This window comes from Myotis daubentonii, chromosome 3, assembly GCF_963259705.1.
Source record: "Myotis daubentonii chromosome 3, mMyoDau2.1, whole genome shotgun sequence".
NCBI lineage: Eukaryota > Metazoa > Chordata > Mammalia > Chiroptera > Vespertilionidae > Myotis > Myotis daubentonii.
Window position 1 is genome coordinate 164612116 of NC_081842.1, and position 24364 is coordinate 164636479.

The 24364-nt window shown below is 42.9% G+C and overlaps 1 protein-coding gene across 1 annotated transcript in view; it reads right to left on the reverse strand.

The window, feature by feature from the left end:
• ACADM (acyl-CoA dehydrogenase medium chain) overlaps positions 1-24364 on the reverse strand; it is a 39331-nt gene that overhangs the window by 8062 nt on the left and 6905 nt on the right. The window contains exons 4-10 of the mRNA XM_059689160.1: positions 24059-24128; positions 23280-23380; positions 22598-22678; positions 7868-7998; positions 5002-5110; positions 1663-1803; positions 1031-1126 (exon numbers count right to left, since the gene is read on the reverse strand). Of these exons, the coding sequence (XP_059545143.1) occupies positions 1031-1126; positions 1663-1803; positions 5002-5110; positions 7868-7998; positions 22598-22678; positions 23280-23380; positions 24059-24128 (729 nt within the window). The remainder of the gene's footprint in view (positions 1-1030; positions 1127-1662; positions 1804-5001; positions 5111-7867; positions 7999-22597; positions 22679-23279; positions 23381-24058; positions 24129-24364) is intronic.

Consider the following 24364-nt stretch of genomic DNA (forward strand, 5'->3'; position numbering starts at 1 on the left):
ATAGAGCAATACTAATCTAAATTTAATCTGTGGGCCAGTTCACAAACTTTTACTGGTTCATGGCATAGAAAGTGAGAGTAAACATTTAGAAACTTTTATAACAATATGATGTTGTTACATTCTTATATTTATAAAAATAATAGTCCACAATTGCTTAGAAATGAAAAATAAAAACAAAAACCTAATCTTTCACCACAGATGGTTTGAGAACCATTGACACATGAGGACTGAAAGAGGGGGTGTTCACTGTACAACCTCAGGAGAGTTACAGGAGAAAATACAGATACTATATCTCTCCAGGACTTGAAGAGATTAAGAGTTAAAAATTTCCCTAGAAATTCATGGGAGACATGACTCTTTAGTATGGAAATTATTTGAGACTAAGAAGACGTGGAATATCACATGGATTAAGAACATGAAATGGAGTCCTAGATCTGTGATACATAAATTGTGATCTTGGACAAATTACTGAATCTCTCTGTCTCTGTTTCCCAATCTTAAATGGATATTTTAAGGGTAGTACTGGGAGAATTAGACAATTTATTTAAAATGTGTAGCACAGTGTCATGTATACAATAGGCACTCAGTAAATACTGGCTATTCTTTTTCTTCTTCTTAATTAGCACAATCCCCTGAGCAGACAATAGTAGCAGAGTATAAAGAAAATCTGCTCTTGCCCTGACCGGTTTGGCTCAGTGGATGGGGCGTCGGCCTGCGGACTCAAGGGTCCCAGGTTCGATTCCGGTCAAGGCCATATACCTTGGTTGCAGGCACATCCCCAGTGGGGAGTGTACAGGAGGTACCTGATCAATGTTTCTAACTTTCTATCCCTCTCCCTTCCTCTCTGTAAAAAATCAATAAAATATATTAAAAAAAAAAGAAAATCTGTTCTTGAAACTCATCCTGACAGACCACATTATCTTCTTGCTTATATAGCAGAAATAGTTTGTACTTAAAAGACAATTATCAAATATTTAGATGAAAATGACTGTATTTACATTTGAACAAAGCAAGTTCAATGTTAAATTACCTCGACAAGCAACTTTCCAAAAGTTTTCCTCTCCAGGGCGTACTTGGTAGCTTCATCCAAAGCTCTCTGTGCTAGTCCCACAGCACCAGCGGCTACCTAGGTTTTACAAAGCAGAGAGATCATGTAGTCTTTAAAACACACAGTATAATGGCTACTTGCCTAAGATTCTACAGTAAGGACTATACAGAGATAAACTAGCTTAAGGCAATGTGTTGAGGGTGCACCAGGATTTAAATTTATATTATTTATGAATTTAAGCTTAATAGAAGGCATTTGTGAGGCAAAGGATCATAGCTAGAGATAAATCATTCCCTCAGTTTAAGAAAGGAAAGCTTCTTAGGGAAATATTCCTAATGAGTAAAGCAAGAGGAAATGAGTACCTATCAATAGGAATGACTGTCTGCACTGCCTCTGTAAAATCTAGCAGCAACTACAGGAATTTTATAATTGCTAAAATAATTTCTGTAACAGGCAGCAAGAGAGTTGAAGAATTCTTAAAGAAAACTATCTCTCCACCCTTAATAAGAGAAGCAGATACTAGAAAAGAAATATACATGAAGTATACAATGTTAAACTAAAACTACTCAGTGTAATAAAAGATCCTATGAAGATGATCAAGTCACATTACTTACTGGAGGTCTGGTTTTATCAAAAGCTCCCATTGCAATTTTGAAACCAGCTCCCTCACCAATTAAAACATTTTCTTTAGGCACTTTTACATCTTCAAAGACAATTCCTCTTGTATCTGAACATCGCTGGCCCATATTTAATTCCTAGTAGGAAAAACAATAAATATTAAAGGAACATTTTTTGAGCTAGCATGAATTTTTGCTTTAATCACTATTTTATGATTTCTGCAACTGTCTTAAACAAGGGTCAACAATCTATAGCCTGCAATGCCTACTTTGTAAAGAAAGCTTTATTGGAATATAATCATACCCATTCATTTACATATTACCTATGGCTACTTTCTCGCTACAATGACAGAATTGAGTAGCTGTAACAGAGACCATACAGCCCTCAAAATCTAAAGTATTTACAATCTGGACCATTACAAAAATAAGTGTCAACCCCTACCTAGTTCAAAACAATGTTTCACAAATTTAGAAACAAACACTAGTCTAGAGTTCTTCATGTATATATCACCTACAAAGACAAATTTCATTATATGTTTGAAAGCTACCTTTTTTTTTTTTTTTTTTACTGTGAATGTCAGGAAAAGCATTTATCAAACAATCTGATAATTTGGCATGTTTAATTTTAGCTTAACAGAGTTAGCAAAGTAATATACTGGATAAAAGTTGAATTTCTGTTTTCTCTTAACTGTTTCTTAAAATTAGGTTGAGATAGATTTTACATACAGAAAAATTCACCATGTTTGCATATACATTTCTAGTAGTTCTGACAAATGTCTGTGTAATTACCACCACAGTCAAGATACAGAATATTTCAGCACCCCAAAAAGTTATCTTGAACACTTTCAAAAAATACATTTTTATTGATTTCAGAGAGGAAAGGATAGATAGAAACATCAATGATGAGTGAGAATCATCGATTGAACTGTGACCTCTTGGTTCATAGGTTGATGCTCAATCACTGAGCCACACTGGCTGAACTTTAGTACCCCCCTTTTTAATCAATTACCTTACTCTATCCAGCTCCAAGCATCCACTGATCTGATTTCTGTCAATACAGTTTTTCCTTTTCTAGAATGTAAGTGGAATAGCAAGGTCAGCCTTCTGTGTCTGACTTTTCTCTTTTTATAGTGCTTTTGAGGTTCATTCATGTTGCTGCTGGTCAGTAATTCATTTCTTTTACTGCTGAATAATATTCCACTGTATGGATGTACCACATATCCATTATCCATTCACTAGTTGATGGACACCCCACTCTCTCCACACTTTTTATCAATTATAAATTAAGCTGCTATGAGCATTCATGTTTTCATTTCTCTTAGATAAATAACTAGGAGTGCTGGGCATACAGTAAGTGCATATTTAACTTTATAAGAAACTGCCAAAGTAGCTACATTTCCTCAATTTTTTATCTTGAAAATATTCACATCAACAGAAGAGCTGGAGTAGTATAATGAATACTTATATACCCTTTACCTAGATTCATCAGTTGTCAACATTTTGTCATATTTGCTTTACTTCTGTGTTGGGTGTATGTATAGCTATCAGCACTATTTCAATTATTTGAGAAATTGCAGACATCATAACCCTTCTCCTTACGGGGAAAAAAAATCTTGTTTTTAATGATAAGTATGAGCTATGGGAACATAGAGCTGTAAACAAATTCTTTAATTTGCTTGCTTTAATATTAGTAGTCTGCTTCAAGGCTTGAAGAAATGGTAACAACAATATATAGTCTGACAGAAAAATAAACCAACATCTCTTTATTTTGTCTTTTTAAGTCAATAAACTCTAGTACCTCAGACTTTCACTCAGGTAATGAGAAAACTGTTTATGAAAAGTACTTACTCTATCCTGTTTCCAAGAATCAACCCAAATACCAGAATATTTAAAACAAAAAGCTTCCTGGACTCATCTCAAGCTATATAACTTCTAAAACACAAAACATTTTGAAAATCATCAAATTTCACAAATCTATAAAATGCCCAATATTTCAAAAAAATATTTAAGGAGGTTGAGTTATATACAATATAATCATGTCTCTCTCACTAGAAAGAAAGCTCCCCAAGAGCAGGGACATATGTCTTTTTTTTTAAAGCCTCACATGAGGATATGCTTTTATTGCTTTTTAGGGAGAGAGGAAGAGAAGGAAAGAGGGAGAGAGAGAAAAACAGTGGTTAGTAGCTTCCAGTATGTGCCACAGCCCCACAACGGGGACTGAACATGCAACTTAGGTATGTGCTCTGACCAGGAATCAAACCCGCCACCTTTTGGTGTACAGGATGACGCTCAAACTAACTGAGCTACACCAGCCAGGGCACCTTTTCTTATCTAAGTACATTTCTTCTTGCCTTCCCACATTTAAGGCTCTTTGCTATTTCCACCCTTTTCTCAAGGCACAGATTTTTAAAAAATTTATCTTTATTGTTGAAAGTATTACAGATGTCCCCTTTCCCCCTCCTTCTCGACCCCCTTCACCCTGCTCGCTTCCCCTCTCCAGACCTTTCCTGCACTATTGTTTGTGTTCATGGGTTATGCATATATGCATGTAAGTTCATTGGTTAACCTCTTCCTGCCCTACCCCTTCCCTCTGAAATAAGACATGTTTCAATGTCTCTGGGTCTTTTTTGTTCATTAGATTCCACATATAAGTGATATCACATACAGAGTTTTATGTTAGCATTGTATGGCATTGGGTAGTCAATTTATGTCACATTGTTTTAATCCATAAAATGGGCATAATGCCACTTACCCTACCTGAAAGTTTTCTGTGTGTAAGAAAAAGAGTGGGAAAGACTTTTTTTTTTTAAATATATTTTTATTGATTTTTTTACAGAGAGGAAGGGAGAGGGACAGAGAGTTAGAAACATCAATGAGAGTGAAACATCCATCAGCTGCCTCCTGCACACCCCCCACAGGGGATGTGCCCACAACCAAGGCACATGCCCTTGACCGGAATCGAACCCGGGACCCTTCAGTCCGCAGGCCGACGCTCTATCCACTGAGCCAGACCGGTTAGGGCGGGAAAGACTTTTGAAATATCTAAAACTCCATTATTGGATAGGTCCTATAAATAACATTATCCCTCACAACTGTTATTAGCATTCTCTGCAGACTGGCACCATGAAATACTACTCCTTCAAAGAATTATTCTCACCTTAAAAAATCTCTAGCAATTTATAGGCTATTTCACCTGATAACATCAAAGCACAGATTTATTTTTATTCCAACTTAATAAAAATAAAATGTTTTCATAAAGGAAACTGAAGTGGTAATTTTGAAATTTACGGTTAAAATAATTTTGAGGCTTTAACCACTGATAAATATACATTTTACCTTTCTTCCAATCTGTATTCCTGGGGTGTCTGCTTCCACAATAAATCCAGTAAAGGCTTTACTAGCAGAAGCCTTAGGATCCGGATCAGAACGAGCCAATAAAAAATACCTAATATAATATATACATACATGATAATAAAGAGAATATTAGCAGATAATTCATGGTGACTGCTATCTCAGTTAATCTTCCCAACAATCCCAATACTATTATCCCCCTTGTCCAGATGGCGAAATGAAGAATCAGAGGTTTAAAAGCTTGTCCAAGTCATACTTATGGCATGGCAAAGGTAGTATTTCAAGTCAAGTCAACTTCTCAATTAATATGTTTAACTTCTTTTAGTAGTGTGACTTCAAAGTAAAAACTCCTTATATCAAGATAATGTAAAAAGAAAGTATGCGCATGTTGGAACTGGCACTTTTTCTTTCTTTTTTTCCCCCCAAACTGGTTCAGTTCTTTAAGGGACTAGCTATCTGGCAAAGGAGGGCAAATAGGACTGCCAATGAAAAGAAATAATATGAGATAGAGACCTCAATGTTCTGACTATTGTCCTCTTTATGCAGCAGTCAAGTTTTTTTTTTTTAAAGCTGAATTATTATGAATATTTGCTGGGGTTTTCCTTTATCCCAAAAAGATGTTAAAATGAAACACAGGAGAAATGCAAAACATCCAAATATCCATGTAACCCATGTTCTAAATCCCCTTGTATGAGAGAATTTTCTAAAAATTCCTTCAACTAATTTATTTTCTACTTTTAAAACTAAGAAACTATCACTCTCTATAGTTTTAGTAATAGTGATAAATAAAAAAATAGGTTTTAGCTTTATATATTACCTAATTTGTCTTATTACATGAAGAGTTGTACTTGTCCTGGCAGGTGTGGCTTAGTTGGTTGGAGATTCATCCCATAAACCAAAAGGTGGCAGGTTTGATTTCCGGTCAGGGTACATACCCAGGTTGTGGGTTTGATCCCCACACAGGGCACATGTGGGAGGCAACTGATTAATGTTTCTCTCTCACATCAATGTTTTTTTTCCTCTCTCTCTCTCTCTCTCTCTCCCTCTCACATCCCCCCTCCTCTAAAATTAATTTAAAAAATTATAAAAAAAGAATCAACCAATGGATGCACAAATAAATGGAACAATAAATGATCTCTCTCTCTCTCTCTCTCTCTCTCACTCTCTCTCAAACCAATCTATAAATTAAAAAAGGAGCTGTACTTAATGAGTTCTTAAAATTATGAATACTTCTAATTGCATGGTTAGATTTCACTCAACTTGTTATAATTTTAAGTTTCTCTACTTTTTAATCACTTGTTGGTATTATGACGACTTACTTAAAGATAATGATATCTGTACTATTAGACACCTCCTTAAAGGGATAGAGATGCTTAAAGTAAAACAAATGGTTTCCTGGTAAGCTCATTCCCAAGAATAACGCTTTACTTGCTGGAGCACACAGATATATTGAATCATATTTTTTTACAAACGAGGAAAGATAGCCTCTTAGTTCATCATTCCAATCACCAGAAAGTCCTCATTCTAGAAGTCTCTACTTATACACTTGCAGTGATAGGTAAATACATTATTTTCTGTAACAACTTAACACACACTTGACAGCATTGTTGTTGGAAAGCTTATCCTTGTGTTGAGCTGAATTCTACATTTTTCTAACTTTCACCCATTAATTCTAAACTGGTTTCTGAAGGAAATGTGCAAGACTGCTCTTCTTTCCATATGACATTGTTTAAAAATTTTCAGAAGTCTTCCAAAATAACCAAACCTAATTCCTTTACTCTTCATAAGACATGTTTTGTAGGCTCCTCCTAATGCAGGACTTATGCTTGATTCTGAATTTATTCCATTTGCCAATGCATGTCTTAATATGTTTTGCCCAGAATCGTTACTATCGTGTTGATGCTATTCTTCTATTACATTAGCAAGAAATTATATTAGCTTCTTAAAGGCAGCTACACCACAGTGCTGATTCCTACTGAACCTACAGTTATTTTAAAAAATGTTTTTATTAATTTTAGAGACAGAGAGAGAGAGGAAGAGAGAGGGAGAGAGAGAAACATTGATGTGAGAGGGAAACATTGATCAGAGATACATTGACTGGCTACTTCCCACATGCACCCTGACCAGGGATCAAGCCCGCAACCTGGGCATGTGCCCTGACCTAGAATTGAACCAGTGACCTTTCAGTGCACAGGATGACGCTCAACCAACTAAGCCACACAGGCCAAAGCTATAGTCATTAAATTTTTCTCTCCGCCCCCCCCCCCACAAATAATACTATCAAATATGTTTTCCTTCAACATTTTAGATTTATACAAGTGATTTTATGATCTTTGTTGAACTTCATGTCATTATTTTTGAACCTATACGTTTAGACCTTTTAGATTTTATTAAAAGTAAAATTCTGTCTTTTCTAAAAGATAACCTGAGTTTTCAGATTGCCAATGCTTATTGCTTGCAATCAAAGAAATGTGCTGTTAATGGTTTTCTTTCTTCCTTAGTGTTTGAGGGGCAGTTCCAAGGAGGTGCTGGTGTAGGGTATGGAGAGAGGAGATAGTAAGGCAAATAGATGGAGTTCTAGCTTTCCTAATCAGACTCAATCAGAGCAGGTGTTTTTGTTTTATTTTATTTTTCTAATTAAACTTCTAAGAGTCAATTTGAAGACATAGTTTAGAGCTTAAGAATAGTTTTTGAAAGTCACTGAACTACTTATAATCTTTTATGGACCTTCCTTAAGTTCTTTGAATAAAACTTAATCATGGTGGTTTCATAATAAAAGAAAGAATAGAGGGAAGAATCTGAATATAAAGTAATTAAGAAGCAATATACAGAGATGTTTTAAATAGCATACCAATTAGCTTTTCCTCCATTGGTTATCCACATCTTCTGACCGTTAATAATATACTCATCTCCTTTCTTTTCTGCTTTGGTCTTTATACCGGCTACATCAGAGCCTGCTCCAGGTTCTGTTACACAGTAGGCCTGAAATATATGGAAACAAGAGAAAAAAACTAAATGCTAATTATTAAATTATGAACACAGAATCAGCAATGTATTTTTTAAGCCAGTATTTTAAATATTTAAAAATATGCAAAAATAAAATGTTCTTGGAGAATCAAATGAACTGCTCAAATGTAAAATTATTTAATATAATTTAAACTTGATGTAAGCTACCAGTAAACCATACTAAAAATTAAAATATTAGATTTCTTCAACCAAGTTAAATTCCATTCCACATGTACTCTCTCATTCAAACATGTAGTAAGTATTATCTACTATGTACAGGTTATAAACTAGATGGAAAAAAGGCAGATACAAAAGACATCCTGTCTTCAAGATTTTTACAATATAACAGGTAGAGACGAATGCTATATTGGAATCATGTATCTATTAAAGTCATACACAACAGGCTTGAGAAACTAGCTTAGCTTTAGCACGTCAGGAAAAGCTTCCCAGAGGTGATACTTAAATTAAGTCTCATGAAGGAAAAGGAATTCTTTGTGGGTAGGGAAAAGGAGAAATGTACATTTCAGGCAGAGTGAAAACACATGCAATAATACCAAGATAAGAAGGAGGGTTACCCAGTGTGTGAAATACAAAAGTACCAGAGTTCTATAACATGTAAACTCTGTGTATATAAGGGAATGTTAGGAAATGAGTCTGGAAAGTACCTACACAAGACTGAACATAGGGACACAAATTAGGAGGCTTTGAAATAGTACAGGCAAGGAAGAAATAGTACAGGTAAGAAAAAAGCAAGGCATGGAAGAGCAGATGGAATTGAAAACTGTGTGTGAAATTCACAGACATGACAACTAAATAGGATGCTGAGGAGCTAAAGATGTTCAGATGAGTCTCAATATTTTATTTTAGGCAGCTTCCAATAGATAATCTAGAGGAGAAGCAGTTCTAAAGAATGGGAAGAAAATAATTTGGATCCATTTCATTGAAGGTATATAAGTCTAGCCAAGAACAAATGTCTAATAGACAAGTGCATATAGAAGGGAGAAACTCAGGGGAGAAGTCAGTGCTGAAACTAGAGTTAATAGGGTACTTAATGAATATACCAAAAGTTAACACCAGATGGGAAACTGATTCAGTAATTTAAGTGAAGTAAACTTTAAATAAATCAACAGTGCTAATGCTATAAGCTATATTTATAAAGTATCTGAGGTAAGAGTGATGGAACCACCCTACTCTGCACTCATCAGACCATGCTAGAACACTGTATTTAGCTCCAGCATATAAAGTAATAGAGTCAGTGATTAGTAAGAAGGTGATGGGACTCATGTTTTATGAATAGATGAAAATTTTTTTGATATAAATAGCTTAGAAAACATGATAGCTATGTTCAAATATCCAAAACACTATATAGCCAAGGGAGAGAATTTTAATTGTTAAGAGAAAACTGCAGTGGAATCATTCAACTTTTATTGAACACCCATTATGGTGTGAGGTGGTGAGATCATAAATAGAAATGGTACAGTCCTTTCCTTCAGGACATTAGAATCTAAAAGAGCTTTCTAATGGTTAGAGAGGCTCCCAGATAGAGTTGGTTCAGGATGTTGTGATTCCCAGGCATGAAAACATAAACTAGATGACCTTTTGACAGGGTGCTATAGAGGGGATTCAGGTGTCACATGGGTTAAGTCGATTACTCTCCTACCTAGAGATTCAAAGATGTTTTCAGCAACCTAACACCACCACCACCACCACCACCACCACCACCAAAAAGAATGACAAATGAAATGTCCGGAAAAGATAATGCTTCAAAGTACCAAAATGTTATTTTAACCACCTCTGAGAATTTCGTTTCCCTGAAATATGCTATTAGACATTTCTTTGCTTAATAATAAGGCAAAGTTATTAGAGCTTATGAAGTGTATGGGTATGTTTCTATACAAAATGGCTGTTTATTCAGAGATGTTACTTGACTCATTCCTAGTAATTAAAATTAATTTTATAATTCACTTTCAGCAGAAGCCTTCTTTTTGTTTCCATTGCAACTTGTTCTCTCCTTTATCACACTATATGGTATTATCTAGAGTATTATAGTCACTCATGTGTTTCTTCCTTAGCCGTATTAGAACTTCTTGAGGGTAGGAATGGTACTTACTCCACTTGGTATCCCTTGTACCTATTAAGTGCTTAATAAAATACATATATTTAGCATTTGTTATTCTAACTAGTTTGACTTACAACTCTAAATGTTGCCATGCAAACTAGAAAGCGAAGCAAATTAGTAACATTCTTTTAACCATATTTACTTATGAATTTACTATTTTACATAATCCTATACAATAAAGAAGGAATATGCAAATTGACCATCACTCCACCACAAAGATAGCAGCGCCCACAGAGGAGGCGGGGCGGGGGGTGTGTTTCTGTAACACAAGATGGCTGCACCCACAGCGGAGGTCGAGTTTCCCTTACGAGCCTTAACGAGCAATCAGCAGGGACCTGAGGCTGCGCCGCCCCCCTGCCCCTGTGGGGCTTGACAGGGGACCTCATGCTGTGCCCCCAACCCTGGCGCCAGGCTGGGGGACCTCAGGCTACGCCCCCCCCACCTGACAGGGCTGGACGAGGGACCTCAGGTGATGCCTCCCACCTGGCAGGGCTAGACAGGGGACCTCACAGGCTGCACCCCCCGCCCGGCAGGGTTTGACAGGGGACCTCAAGGTGTGCCCCCCATCCCAGTGCTGGGCCAGGTGACCTCAGGCTGCTCCCCTTGCCCTGGGCCAGGGGACCTCAGGCCATGCCCCCCTACCCAGAGGGGCTTGACGGGGGACCTGAGGCTGCGCCCCCCACCTGGCAGGGCTTGACGGGAGAACTCAAGGAGCGCACCCCATCCGGCGGGGCTTGACGGGGGACCTCAGGCTGTGCCCCCGCCCTGGGCCAGGGAACCTGAGGCTATGTCCCCTGCATGGTGGGGCTTGACAAGGGTGGGACCGGCCAGATCTGGATCTAGCCCAATGGGGGGGGGCCGCTGGGTCTGGTCTCGCGTGATTTTGAGGTGCACATGGATGGGCGGGGACTTGACTCTGGGTCCCGTGGTGCGCCCCAGACACTGACAGAAGGAAGACTTTCATATACATTTTACTAATTTTCTTTCATCTCTGATACTTCTATTATAGAGAAAGGGCAAATAGCAATATTAAAATATTTCCTCTAATTAACCCCCTTTTAATGTGCACGAATTTTGTGCACTGGGCCACTAGTTCTATGTATAAGTTAATATATTCTGGGTAAGGATCTAAGGGTGTACCAGATTACGTTCTTTTGAGTAAGAGCCAAGTTTTATTATTTTACTAGGGGCCCGGTGCACGAAATTCGTGCACTGGGTGTGTGTGTGTGGGGGGGGGGGGCAGTGTCCCTCAGCCCAGCCTGCCCCCTCTCACATACTGGGAGCCCTCAGGTGTTGACCCCCATCACCCTCCAATCGCAGGATTGGCCCCTTGCACAGGCCTGATGCCTCTGGCCTAGGCGTCCGGCCCAGGCAGCGGGGACCTGCAGTGGCAGCGGGGGGGTGGGGGGGGGCGCCGCGATTGCGCGGGCTCCGCCCCTGCCCCTGCAGGATGCCTCTGGCTGAGGCGTCCGGCCCGGGCAGCGGGGACCCACAGCTGCAGCGGCCCCGCGATCGTGGTCTTCGCTTTAGGCCCAGGCAAGGGACCCCTAGCTCCTGGGACTGCCAGCTTCAACCATGCCCAGCTCCCATCGCTGGCTCCACCCCTACTTCCTGCTATCACTGGCCAGGGCGGAAAAGGCACCTGATTCTCTGATCATGGCTGGGGGGCAGGGCAAAGGCGGCCCCGGGGCCGCCTTTGCCCTGACCCCCAGCTCTTAGCTCCCCCCTGGGTTTCTGATCACTGTCAGTGGCAGGGGGCTTCTTCCTGCTTTCCCTTTCGCCTCCCTGCATTGTGCCTACATATGCAAATTAACCGCCATCTTGTTGACAGTTAACTGCCAATCTTAGTTGGCAGTTAACTGCCAATCTTGGCAGTTAATTTGCATATAGCCCTGATTAGCCAATGAAAAGGGTATCGTCGTACGCCAATTACCATTTTTCTCTTTTATTAGTGTTGATTCCTGGTCCACCTGGTATACAGTGTTGAAATATTTGAATGAATGAATATAGCATTATAACTTTATTAGAGACTAGAACACGTGAAATTCGTGCACTGGGAGGGGGGTCTCTCAGCCCAGTCTGCTCCCTCTTACAGTCCGGGATCCCTTGCGCAGTCTGGGACCACTCGCTCCTTACCACCCGCCTGCTCACTGCTCCTTACCACTCGGCTCCCTGTTCCTTAGAGCTGTCGCAGAGGCGGGAGAGGCTCCCGCCACCGCACTTGCCAGCCATGAGCCTGGCTTCTGGCTGAGTGGCGCTACCCTGGTGGGAGCGCACTGACCACCAGGGGGCAGCTCCTGCGTTGAGCGTGGTGGTCAGTGCGCATCATAGCGACTGGTCGTTCCACCGTTCAGTCCATTTGCATATTAGGGTTTTATTATATAGGATAATACTCCCACCTTATATAGCTTGCAAAGCAATTTTGTATTTATTCTCTATTAAAAACTTTATTTTGCCTTACATTTTAATGGGACTTGAGGTAGCTTATATAATACATGTTTTTGTTTTTGTTTTTTAAATCAAGGTGAAGAGAAAATAAATATAAAACCAGAAAGAAAAGTAATACACTACAATACATGTTTTAAGGTTCAGATAATTACTAATGGTGGGATATAAAATTGGCTCTATGTGTCTCACTTACCAAAACAAAAAAAATACTAGTTATAAGTATAACTTATAAGTTAGAAATTTGAAATGCTCATAAGCTCAAGTTTGGCATATAGCAGGTAACAATATTAAATAAATGAATGAGTGAATGGTTAGCAGTTAAAGTTAAACTACGTTTCCCCTGGTCATTAGGTATGAAAGAAATTTCTCTAATATACTGTTGTGAAAGGGACGCACTGTGAAGATCTAAAATAATAAAAGGGTAATATGCTAATTAGACTGGATGTCTTCCGGACGTCATCCTGGACGTCCTTTTTGATGAAGCCGGGGCTGGAGAGAAGCCAGGCGGGTCCCGGGTGCCTGCGGGCGGCCCGGGGGAGGCCAGCCCGGGTCTCAGGTGTCTGCGGGTGGCCCAGGGGAAGCCAGCCCGGGACCCAGGTGCCTGCCGGAGGCTGGAAGAAGGAACCTGGTTCCCAGGTGCCAGAGGGAAGCCGGTGCCGGCAGTCGGGGGAAGGAAGGCCTACTCTTGCATGAATTTTGTGCATCGGGGCTCTAGTATTATTATAAAACCACTAGGGGCCCGGTGCACGAAATTCGTGCACTGGGTGTGTGTGTGGGGGGGAGTGTCCCTCAGCCCAGCCTGCGCCCTCTCACATACTGGGAGCCCTCAAGCGTTGACCCCCATCACCCTCCAATCGCAGGATCGGCCCCTTGCCCAGGCCTGACGCCTCCACCAGAGGTGTCAGACTTGGACAGGGGACCCCCATCTCCCTCTGATCGCTTGCTCCACCCCCCGCCCAAGCCTGATGCCTCTGACCCAGGCTTCAGGCCTGGGCAAGGGGACCACCATATCCCCCCAATCCCCGGCTCAGCCCCCCGCCCAGGCCTGATGCATCGGCCAGAGGAGTTGACCCTCATCACCCTCCGATCGCCGATCACCGGATCGGCCCCTTGACCAGGCCTGAGGCTCCGGCAGAGGTGTCAGGCCTGGGCAGGGGACCCCCAGCTCCCTGCGGTTGCAGGCTCCGCCCCTGCCCAGGCCTAACACCTCTGGCTGAGGCATTTGGCCTGGGCAGCGGGGACCCGCAGCTGCAGCGGCCCCGCGATCGTGGGCTTCACTTTAGGCCCAGGCAAGGGACCCCTAGCTCCCGGGACTGCCAGCTTCGACCATGCCCAGCTCCCATCGCTGGCTCCACCCCTACTTCCTGCTATCACTGGCCAGGGCGGAAAAGGCACCTGATTCTCTGATCATGGCTGGGGGGCAGGGCAAAGGCGGCCCCGGGGCCGCCTTTGCCCTGCCCCCCAGCTCTTAGCTCCCCCCTGGGTTTCTGATCACTGTCAGTGGCAGGGGGCTTCTTCCTGCTTTCCCTTTCGCCTCCCTGCATTGTGCCTACATATGCAAATTAACCGCCATCTTGTTGGCAGTTAACTGCCAATCTTAGTTGGCAGTTAATTTGCATATAGCCCTGATTAGCCAATGAAAAGGGTATCGTCGTACGCCAATTACCATTTTTCTCTTTTATTAGATAGGATAAGCATTTTGTTTTTCTTTACTATCCCTTTGAGATATTATACTCCCTATTTTCAGAACAGACTGTAAGATGAAGTCACTGTATAAGATCCCATCCTATCTAATAAAAGAGAAAAATGGTAATTGGCGTACGACGATACCCTTTTCATTGGCTAATCAGGGCTATATGCAAATTAACTGCCAACTAAGATTGGCAGTTAACTGCCAACAAGATGGCGGTTAATTTGCATATGTAGGCACAATGCAGGGAGGCGAAAGGGAAAGCAGGAAGAAGCCCCCTGCCACTGACAGTGATCAGAAACCCAGGGGGGAGCTAAGAGCTGGGGGGCAGGGCAAAGGCAGCCCTGGGGCCGCCTTTGCCCTGCCCCCCAGCCATGATCAGAGAATCAGGTGCCTTTTCCGCCCTGGCCAGTGATAGCAGGAAGTAGGGGTGGAGCCAGCGATGGGAGCTGGGCATGGTCGAAGCTGGCAGTCCCGGGAGCTAGGGGTCCCTTGCCTGGGCCTAAAACGAAGCCCACGATCGTGGGGCCGCTGCAGCTGCGGGTCCCCGCTGCCCGAACCGGATGCCTCAGCCAGAGGCGTTAGGCCTGGGCAGGGGCGGAGCCTGCAACCATGGGGAGCTGGGGGTCCCCTGCCCAGGCCTGACACCTCTGCCAGAGGCCTCAGGCCTGGTCAAGGGGCTGATCCGGTGATTGGTGATCGGAGGGTGATGAGGGTCAACTCCTCTGGCCGAGGCATCAGGCCTGGGTGGGGGGCGGAGCTGGGGATTGGGCGGATATGATAGTCCCCTTGCCCAGGCCTGAAGCCTGGGTCAGAGGCATCAGGCTTGGGCGGGGGGTGGAGCAAGCGATCAGAGGGAGATGGGGGTCCCCTGCCCAGGCATGATTCCTGGGCCAGAGGCCTCAGGCCTGGGCGGGGGCCAGAGCCAGTGATCAGGGGGAGATGGGGGTCCCCTGCCCAGGCATGATTCCTGGGCCAGAGGCCTCAGACCTGGGCGGGGGCCAGAGCCAGTGATCAGGGGGAGATGGGGGTCCCCTGTCCAAGCCTGACACCTCTGGCGGAGGCGTCAGGCCTGGGCAAGGGGCCGATCAGGCGATTGGAGGGTGATGGGGGTCTACGCCTCTGGCCGAGGCATCAGGCCTGGGCTGGGGGCAGAACCACTGATGGGGGGAAATGAGGGTCCCCTGCCCAGGCCTGACGCCTCTGTCAGAGGCATCAGGCCTGGGCAAGGGGCCGGTCCTGCGATTGGAGGGTGATGGGGGTCAACGCCTGAGGGCTCCCAGTATGTGAGAGGGGGCAGGCTGGGCTGAGGGACACTCCCCCCCCCCCCACACACACACCCAGTGCACGAATTTCGTGCACTGGGCCCCTAGTTACTATTATATGGCTGAGCCAAGAATTGAAGCCAGGTCTTGGGATTCCAAGTTCAGTGCTGTTTCAGTTATATGCCAGTTACTTCCTAGCTCCATTAGAAATGCATGATTTTATGACAAGAATTTCCTTCACCACTGTTAGGCTTTTTAATGAGACTTCTAGGTTCTAACACCATGTTTGGACAAATGAATTTATTGAACGTCTTGCCTAGGGGTCCTCAAACTATGGCCCGCGGGCCACATGCGGCACGCTGAAAGCATTTATCCGGCCCGCCGGGTGTTTTTGCCGCCGCTGTGTGCATAGGAATTTGTTCATAGTTTTTTTTTAAACTATAGTCTGACCCTCCAACGGTCTGAGGGACAGCGAACTGGCCTCCTGTTTAAAAAGTTTGAGGACCCCTGGCTTGCCCATAACAAGCTTGTTGTAATAGCCTCATACTTGTTTCTAATTGCTTAATATGCATATATTTTAGGTATATACTGTTTAAAAGATTTAATCCAATCTTTAAAAAAGACATATGTTTCTAATTAATTACTTTAATATTTTATATATGATATATATAATATAATCAGTTTTTATTTTTGAAATTTTTTGCAATGAATAGTATTAAAAATAATTATGGTGTCCTCTTTTATCTCTATACTCACTTTCTCAGAAAGAATATATCTGACCACATGATTAGATAAGAGATTAAGTCTTATGAATATGTAAAAACAATACAACTGTGATGTGAAGTTAAATCCCAAAACATATCAATTTTTTCTGTATCAATTTTTAAAATGACATTTTTTTTAAAAGCAAAAATCTAAGGAATTTAAATATTCACCAAAGTAATAGTGAAATAATGTATAGTATATCAATAGGCATATTATACAGAAATAAATATCATAGTATTTAAAAAGAAATAGAATATAAGAAAATATTCATGATATATTAAGGATATAACTGCACAAATAATATGACCTCAATTGTTAAAAACACATTACTATGTATTAAAAATTTGATAGACACAGCAAAAAAAAACCATCAACAAAACAACAAGAAAGCATGGGAGAGCATATTTGCCAATGTTATCACCGATAAGGGTTTAATCTCTAACATTTATAGGGAACTCATACAACTTAACAAAAGGAAGATAAACAGTCAAAAAATGGGCAAAGGACCTAAATAGACACTTTTCAAAAGAGGACATTCAGAAGGCCAAGGGACATATGAAAACATGCTCAAAGTCACTAATCATCCGAGAGATGCAAATCAAAACAACGAGGTATCATCTCACACCTGTCAGAATGGCTATCATCAACAAATCAATAAACGACAAGTGCTGGAGAGGATGTGGAGAAAAGGGAACACTTGTGCAATGCTGGTGGGAATGCAGACTGGTGCAGCCACTATGGAAGACAGTATGGAGTTTCCTCAAAAAGTTAAAAATGGAACTCCCATTTGACCCAGTGATCCCACTTCTAGGAATATATCTCAAGAAACCAGAAACACCAATCAGAAAGGATATATGCACCCCTATGTTCATAGCAGCACAATTCACCATAGCTAAGATCTGGAAACAGCCTAAGTGCCCATCAGCAGATGAATGAATTAGAAAACTGTGGTACATCTACACGATGGAATACTATGCTGCTGTAAAAAAGAAGAAATTCTTACCATTTGCATCAGCATGGATAGAACTGGAGAGCATTATGCTAAGTGAAATAAGCCAGTCAATGAATGAAAAATACCACAGGATCTCACTCATTTATGGATAATAAAGACCATTATAAACTGATGAACAAAAATAGATACAGAGGTAGAGCAGCATCGAACAGACTGTCAAACTACAGTGGGAAGGCCGGGGGGGGGGGGGGTTGGGGGGGCGGTAAGAGATCAACCGAAGGACTTGTATGCATACATATAAGCATAACCAATGGACACAAGACACTGGGGGGTAGGGGAGGCTAGGGGAATGTCAAGGGGGGGAAAAAAAGGAGACATATGTAATACTCTTTATAATACTTTAAGCAATAAAACAAAATTTAAAAAAAATTTGATAGAGAATATAGTATAACAGTCATACCAGTTAAGTTCATCTCTAAGGGATTATAGATGTTTTTGTTCTTCATACCTTTCTAAATCATCTATACTCTTATTATAATTAAAATAGAGGCCTGCTGCACGAATTCATGCATGGGTGGGGTCCCTTGGCCTGGTCAGCGATCAAGGCCTATCAGTGGGGCTGGCCAGCTGAGTGGAAGGGCTGTGCGAGATTGGCCGATGGGGGGGAGGGGCTGTGGGAGGTTGGCTGTGCTCCCACTGTGATGAGCATCTGCCCCCTGGTGGTCAGTGTGCATCATAGTGACTGGTTGACTGGTTGTTCCAGTTGTTCGGTCGTAATGGTTGCTTAGGCTTTAATATATATAGATAAAAATATTTTTTAAAAGTTTAGATAAAACACATTATCCTATCTAATAAAAGAGAAACATAGTAATTGGTGTATGACCGCTACCCTTCCCATTGGCTAATCAACGAGATATGCAAATTAACTGCCAGCCAGATGGCAGCCGGGAGGCAGGCAGCTTGAAACTAACATGAGGCTTGCTTGCTTCAGTGACGGAGGAAACCAACGTTCCCTGCCTGCTTTGCCGGCCTCTGAGCCTGCAGTTTAAGAAACATTGTAACAAATATAGAAGCTAAACAAAACCCCAGAAACCTGCTTTCAGCGAGGCCTTATCTCAGAACTGGAGTTATACAGTGTTTCGATTATAGAACCGAAACAAACCAGACACCTTCTTTCAGCAGAAGCCTCAGAGCAGGAGCCAGAGCTAAAGCTGGCCCAGAATAAAAAAAAAAAAAAAAAAAAGGAGCAGTTGGGAGCTTTAGTCCCAGCCTGAAAACAGCCCTCAGCCCCTCACCCAGACTGGCCAGGCACCCAAGTGGGGACCCCCACCCTGAAGGTGTGTGACCAGCTGCAAACAGCCATCATCCCCTCATCCAGGCTGGCCAGGCACCCCAGTGGGGCCCCCACCCTGATCCAGGACACCCTTCAGGTCAAACCAGCCAGCCCCACCCATGCACCAGGCCTCTATACTATATAGTAAAAGGGTAATATGCTTCCCAGCACTGGGATCAGGGGAGCCAAGAGGCTCCCGGCACTGGGATCAGCGGAGCCGAGAGGCCTCCCGGCACCGGGATCAGCGTGACAGGGGGCAGCGCCCAAACCCCCTGATCGCCCTGCGGCTCTGTGTGTGACAGGGGGTGGGGCCACAACCTCCCTATCCGCCCTGCTCTGTTCATGACAGGGGAAGGCGCCCCAACCCGCTGATCAGCCCTGCTCTGTGCCTGATAGGGGGGAGCTCTTCAACCCCCTGATTGCCCTGTGGCTCTGTGTGTGACAGGGTGCGGCGCCCCCCCCCCATCCCCCCACCCCACGGGCCCTGCTCTGTGTGTGATGGGGTAGAGCCATAACCTCCCCATCGGCCCTGCCCTGAGTGTGACAGTGGCGGCGCCCCAACATCCTGATTGGCCCTGCTCTGTGGGTGATAGAGGGTGGCGCCCCAACCCCCTGATCCGCCCTGCCCTGAGTGTGACAGGGGGCGTTGCCCCAACTCCCCTATCGGCCCTACTCTGTGAGTGACGGGGGAGCTCCTCAACCCCCTGATAGGCCCTGCTCTGTGCATGACAGGGGGGAGCTCCCCAACCCCTTGATTGACCCTGCTCTGTGCGTGACAGGGTACAGAGCCCCAACCCCCCTGATGGGCCCTGCTCTGTGCTTGACAGGGGGCAGTGCCCCAACCCCGATTGGCCCTGCTCTGTGCATGACAGGGTACGGATCCCCAACCCCCTTGATGGGCCCTGCTCTGTGCGTGACAGGGGGTGGCGCCGCAACCTCCCCATCGACCCTGCCTTGAGGGTGACGGGGCGGTGCCCCAACCCCCCAATCAGCCTTACCCTGAGCGTGACTGAGGGTGGCATTGCAACCTCCCAATCTTCCCTGCTCTGTGCATGACAGGGGAAGGCGCCCCAACTCCCTAATCGGCCCTGCTCTGAGCCCGACCAGGGGCTGCTCCTAGGGTTTGGGCCTGCCCTCTGCCACCTGGGAGCAGGCCTAAGCCAGCAGGTCGTTATCTCCCGAGGGGTTCCAGACTGAGAGAGGGCACAGGCCGGGCTGAGGGACTGCCCCCTGGGCCCCCCGAGTGCACAAATTTTTGTGCACTGGGCCTCTAGTTCTATATAATAAAAGGCTAATATGCAAACCGACCGAACGGCAGAATGACTGGTCACTATGATGCTCACTGACCGCCAGGGGGCATACGCTTAATGCAGGAGCTGCCCACTGGTGGTCTGTGTGCTCCCACGGGAGGAGCAACACTCAGCCAGAACATGGCTGGCGAGTGCAGCAGTACTGGCAGGAGCCTCCCACCTCCGCAGCAGCACTAAGGCAGTTGGACATCCCCTGAGGGTTCACCGTCTGTGAGAGGGCACAGGCCAGGCTGAGGGACTCCCTGAGTGCATGAATTTCGTGCACCGGGCCTCTAGTATGTGGTATAATTTTATAAATATTTATTGGAAGTTAAACAATTAACTGAATCTCAGTGTAAATTAACCAAAACTTAAAATTAATATAAAATAGTAATATATAATTAACATAATTATAAATTACTATTTTCGTTTTACCCTTGGCTTTGTATTTTGAGTAGATCTATTGCTATAATGCACTAGAAGGTATGAAATGTACATTAAACATTTATTAATTCATAAGTTAGAGTAGCTTAGGAACTATAGTGAATGCATTTTTACATATACTAAAGATATTACTATCTAATAAAACTGCCAAAAAATGCTTTATATACTTGAACTGCTTTTAAAGATTCTAATATTCTAGAATTACCTATTTATATCTAATAAGAATAATTATAAATATTCTTATCAGTGCACTAAGACAGGTTCTCCTAAGCATCTATATTCTATAACTTTTAGCCATTTTCTAATATTCTATATTTTACAGAATAAGACTCTAGATATTTCACACAATTCTTAGATAATACTAAGAATTACCCTTTTAATAAACCCTCATTTGTTGAAAAAACCTTAGCAATTAACTAGGGAATATGCATAATGTCTATAGTAAGCAGTTTGCCCAAAATACAGGTGCCTTAATAAAAAACATGTATTTTCAAATATTACATTCTACTCTTTCAGATTAATTCTCACAATTAGCTCAAGTCTAGCAACAATTTATTATATTTCAGTATCACATCACAACCTAGATTAAAATTTGACTAATAAAAAAGAAGTAAAAATCCTTCAGTTAGAACACTTTCAGAATAGAACCTCAGTATGTGTGTGTATATATGTATAAAAATAGCTTTTAAAAAATACCCAATTTAAACATTGTTGAGTAGCTCTCAGGGAAACTATACTAATAAAAGGTTAATATGCTAATTAGACTGGACATCTTCCAGACAACCTTCTGGATGTCCTTCCTGATAAAGCTGGCCCAGGCGAAGTCGCCTGCCCATGGTCCCGGGTGCCAGTGGCTGCGGCTGCAGCCCGGGAGAAGGAGAAGCCGCCTGCCTGCGGTCCTGGGCACCAGCAGCTGTGGCTGCGGCCCGGGAGAGGGAGAAGCCACCCACCCGCAGTCCCGGGTGCCAGTGGCTGTGGCTGCAGCCCCGGAGAAGGAGAAGCTGCCCGCCCTTGTTCCTGGGCGCCAGCAGCTGCAGCTAGCCCAGGTGAAGTTGGCCTGGGTCCCAGGTGCCTGCGACTGGCCAGAGGAAGGGAATCCTGGGTCCTGGGTGCAGGGCCGAGGTAGAGGTGGTTAGGGGCGATCAGGCCAGCAGAGGAGCAGTTAGGGGTGATCAGGCCAGCAGGGGAGCAGTTAGGGGTGATCAGGCAGGCAGGCAGAGATGGTTAGGGGTAATTAGACAGGCAGAGGTGGCTAGGGGCAATCAGGCAGGCAGGCGAGCAGTTAGGAGCCAGCAGTCCTGGATTGCGAGAGGCATGTCCAACTGCCATAGATTGGGCCTAAACTGGTAGTCGGACACCCCATGAGAGGTCCTGGATTGGAGAGGGCGCAGGCCGGGCTGAGGGACTGCCCCCACCCGCCGCCATGCACAAATTTCCGGGCCTCTAGTCCTATTTAATAAAAGCCTAATATGCTAAGTATCCAGTCGTTTGGTGGGCCATTCAACCAATCACAGCATAATATGCTAATGATATGCTATGGCTGCTCAACTACTCACTATGACGTGCACTGACCAGCAGGGAGCAGATGCTCCGACTGGTAGGTTAGCTTGCTGCTGGGGTCCGGCCCATCGGGACTGAGCGAGAAGGGCTGGATACGTCCTGGAGCCCTCCCGCAGTCCCTCCCCGGCTGGCCAACCTCCCACATCCCTCCCCGGCCCTGATCGTGCACTGGTGAGTCCCTTAGCCTGGCCTGTGCCCTCTCGCAATCCGGGACCCTTCGGGGGATGTCGGAGAGCCTGTTTTGGCCCAATTCCGCAGGCCACGCTGAGGGACTAGCTAATCTATAAATATTCTTTCCAAGTTACTCATTCAACAAATAATTATATCTTTTCATTCACATTAATTTATTAGTTCAAAAGACTACTAGTTCAAACACTGCTGTCATACATTCAATCTGAACTTGTGATACAGCCACTCAGTTCATGAACTGCAGAGTGCTCCATTGAGTAGATATTTCTCTAGTGGAAATAAGCTAGAGGATTATTATGACACTTTTCTGACACTCAAGATATTAAGTAGGTATCTTCCACCTGGAAATAACCAAGAGTTATTATTATGACAGTTTCTTGGCATCCCAGAAATATCATAGTATGTTGGTATTTCTGTCTTAATGTGCTATAGCCCAAAGTATACATGTAGATTGAAAAGGAGAAACAGCACCCTGTTCCCTTCTTTAAAAGTGACATCCAGCAGCAGCTGCACATACTCACACACATTAATGGCTCTTCAGTCATCCTCCCCAAATACTTCTTTTGTTGTTGCTCATTTCCAGCAATAATAACAGGCATTTGCTATCAAAGAAAAGTGACATTAAAGAAATAAGATATTTTTATTGGGTATATAAATTCAGAGATACTACCAATTAAAATAAAGAACTATTTTCCCCCAATGGGTAAGTATAAAGAACTGGCCTTTATTCTGCCTCCTAGTTGGAAAGCTAAAATAAGAAAATAACTCTGTAATCTAAGTATTTTCATAAAATTAAGTTATATAGGGCTTGATATATAATATACAAAGAATTAAATTTAGGATAAATAACGTGTTATATATAATCAGGCCTCCTAAAAATTGCTCACTAAATTGTAGCATTGCAAGCAGTGGCAGCAAGCCATCAAGATCCTTCTCCTGAATGCTGGATTTCGGCCTTGCCCTTACCTAAGAATTGCCACTGACGCAGCAGCCAAAGTGTATAGTTTACCCACAGGGTTAGTTAGGACTCCAAGTACTGGAGACAAGGTCAGAATGGTAAGTTTTTGGAATCAGAAAGACAGGCTTCACTGAAGAATGTTGTGTACCTTTGAAAAGAAAACTGCTCTACCAACTCACCTAACCTAGTAGTACTGTCTCATTGACAACAGCTCAGTTACACAATTAATTTTGTAAGTAACTTACCCCCAAAGAATTCGCTTCAATAGCAGTCTGAACTCCTGTACATCCATAAGCCAATTCTTCAGTAATTAAACAGGAATCAAAAGTTCCAAGTCCAAGACCTCCTACAGTATCAAAATATTTTAAAAGCCCATTATAATATGTAGTACATCTCAGCTGAAATTAAGGTGAATTATTACTTCTAATATGACTTAATCAGAAATAATTAAAATAGTTCATCTAATGGTTTTAAAAGCATATTTGCAAATATAATATCTATAACCCAAGAAACTAAAAATGTGCTAAGGCTAGCACAGTAACAAATTATAGTTCTCTAAAGTAAGTTTTAAAAATTTCAAAAAAAATTCTCTTGCTATTTGTAATCTGGACTTGTCTTCATGTTTCAACTTCTATAAAAACTTAATTCCACTCTGCTGACCCTTTGATCCTTTAAATCTGAGGAAAGGAATGAAAACCTCACAGAAAAAAACAAAAACCTCTTAATAAAATGTAAACTCAAAGGTAGAATTAAAATGCAACAAATTGACCAATTCTGGAGGAAAAATTTACTAACGTTTAGGATCAAGTTAAGGTTGGAACCTGTTATAAAGAAGGAATAATGCCTCTCTAAGTGTTGAGTACAAGGCTTCTAGAAGCAGGCAGTACTGAAGTCTGATCAGGGAGACATGGGTAGAAAGCCAATATTTAATGGTAGTAAGTATTTAAAAGAATGACTGAGCACAGTTTCACAATTTTTCTTGCTTATATGCATTCTAGAATTTAAAAATGTGAAGAAAGCTTACCACAACTTTCTGGAATGTGTGTATTCATTAACCCAAGTTCCCAGGCTCTTTTAATAAGGGGAACAGGATACTAAAAGAAAAGAAAAAAGATGAAAGAAAATAGCTATGTACATTTAAGAATCTAGATAACTTGATTATATAGTCTTGTAAAAAATGTAAAAGATTTTTCTCTCCTTAAAATGCATAGAGGCTTCTGGTCAACATGACAGAGCAGGCAAATGTGGTATTTGCACCCTCCTACAATCACATCAAAATTACAGCTAAACTACAGAAAACCATAATTCAGAACCACCTGAAATTTAGCAG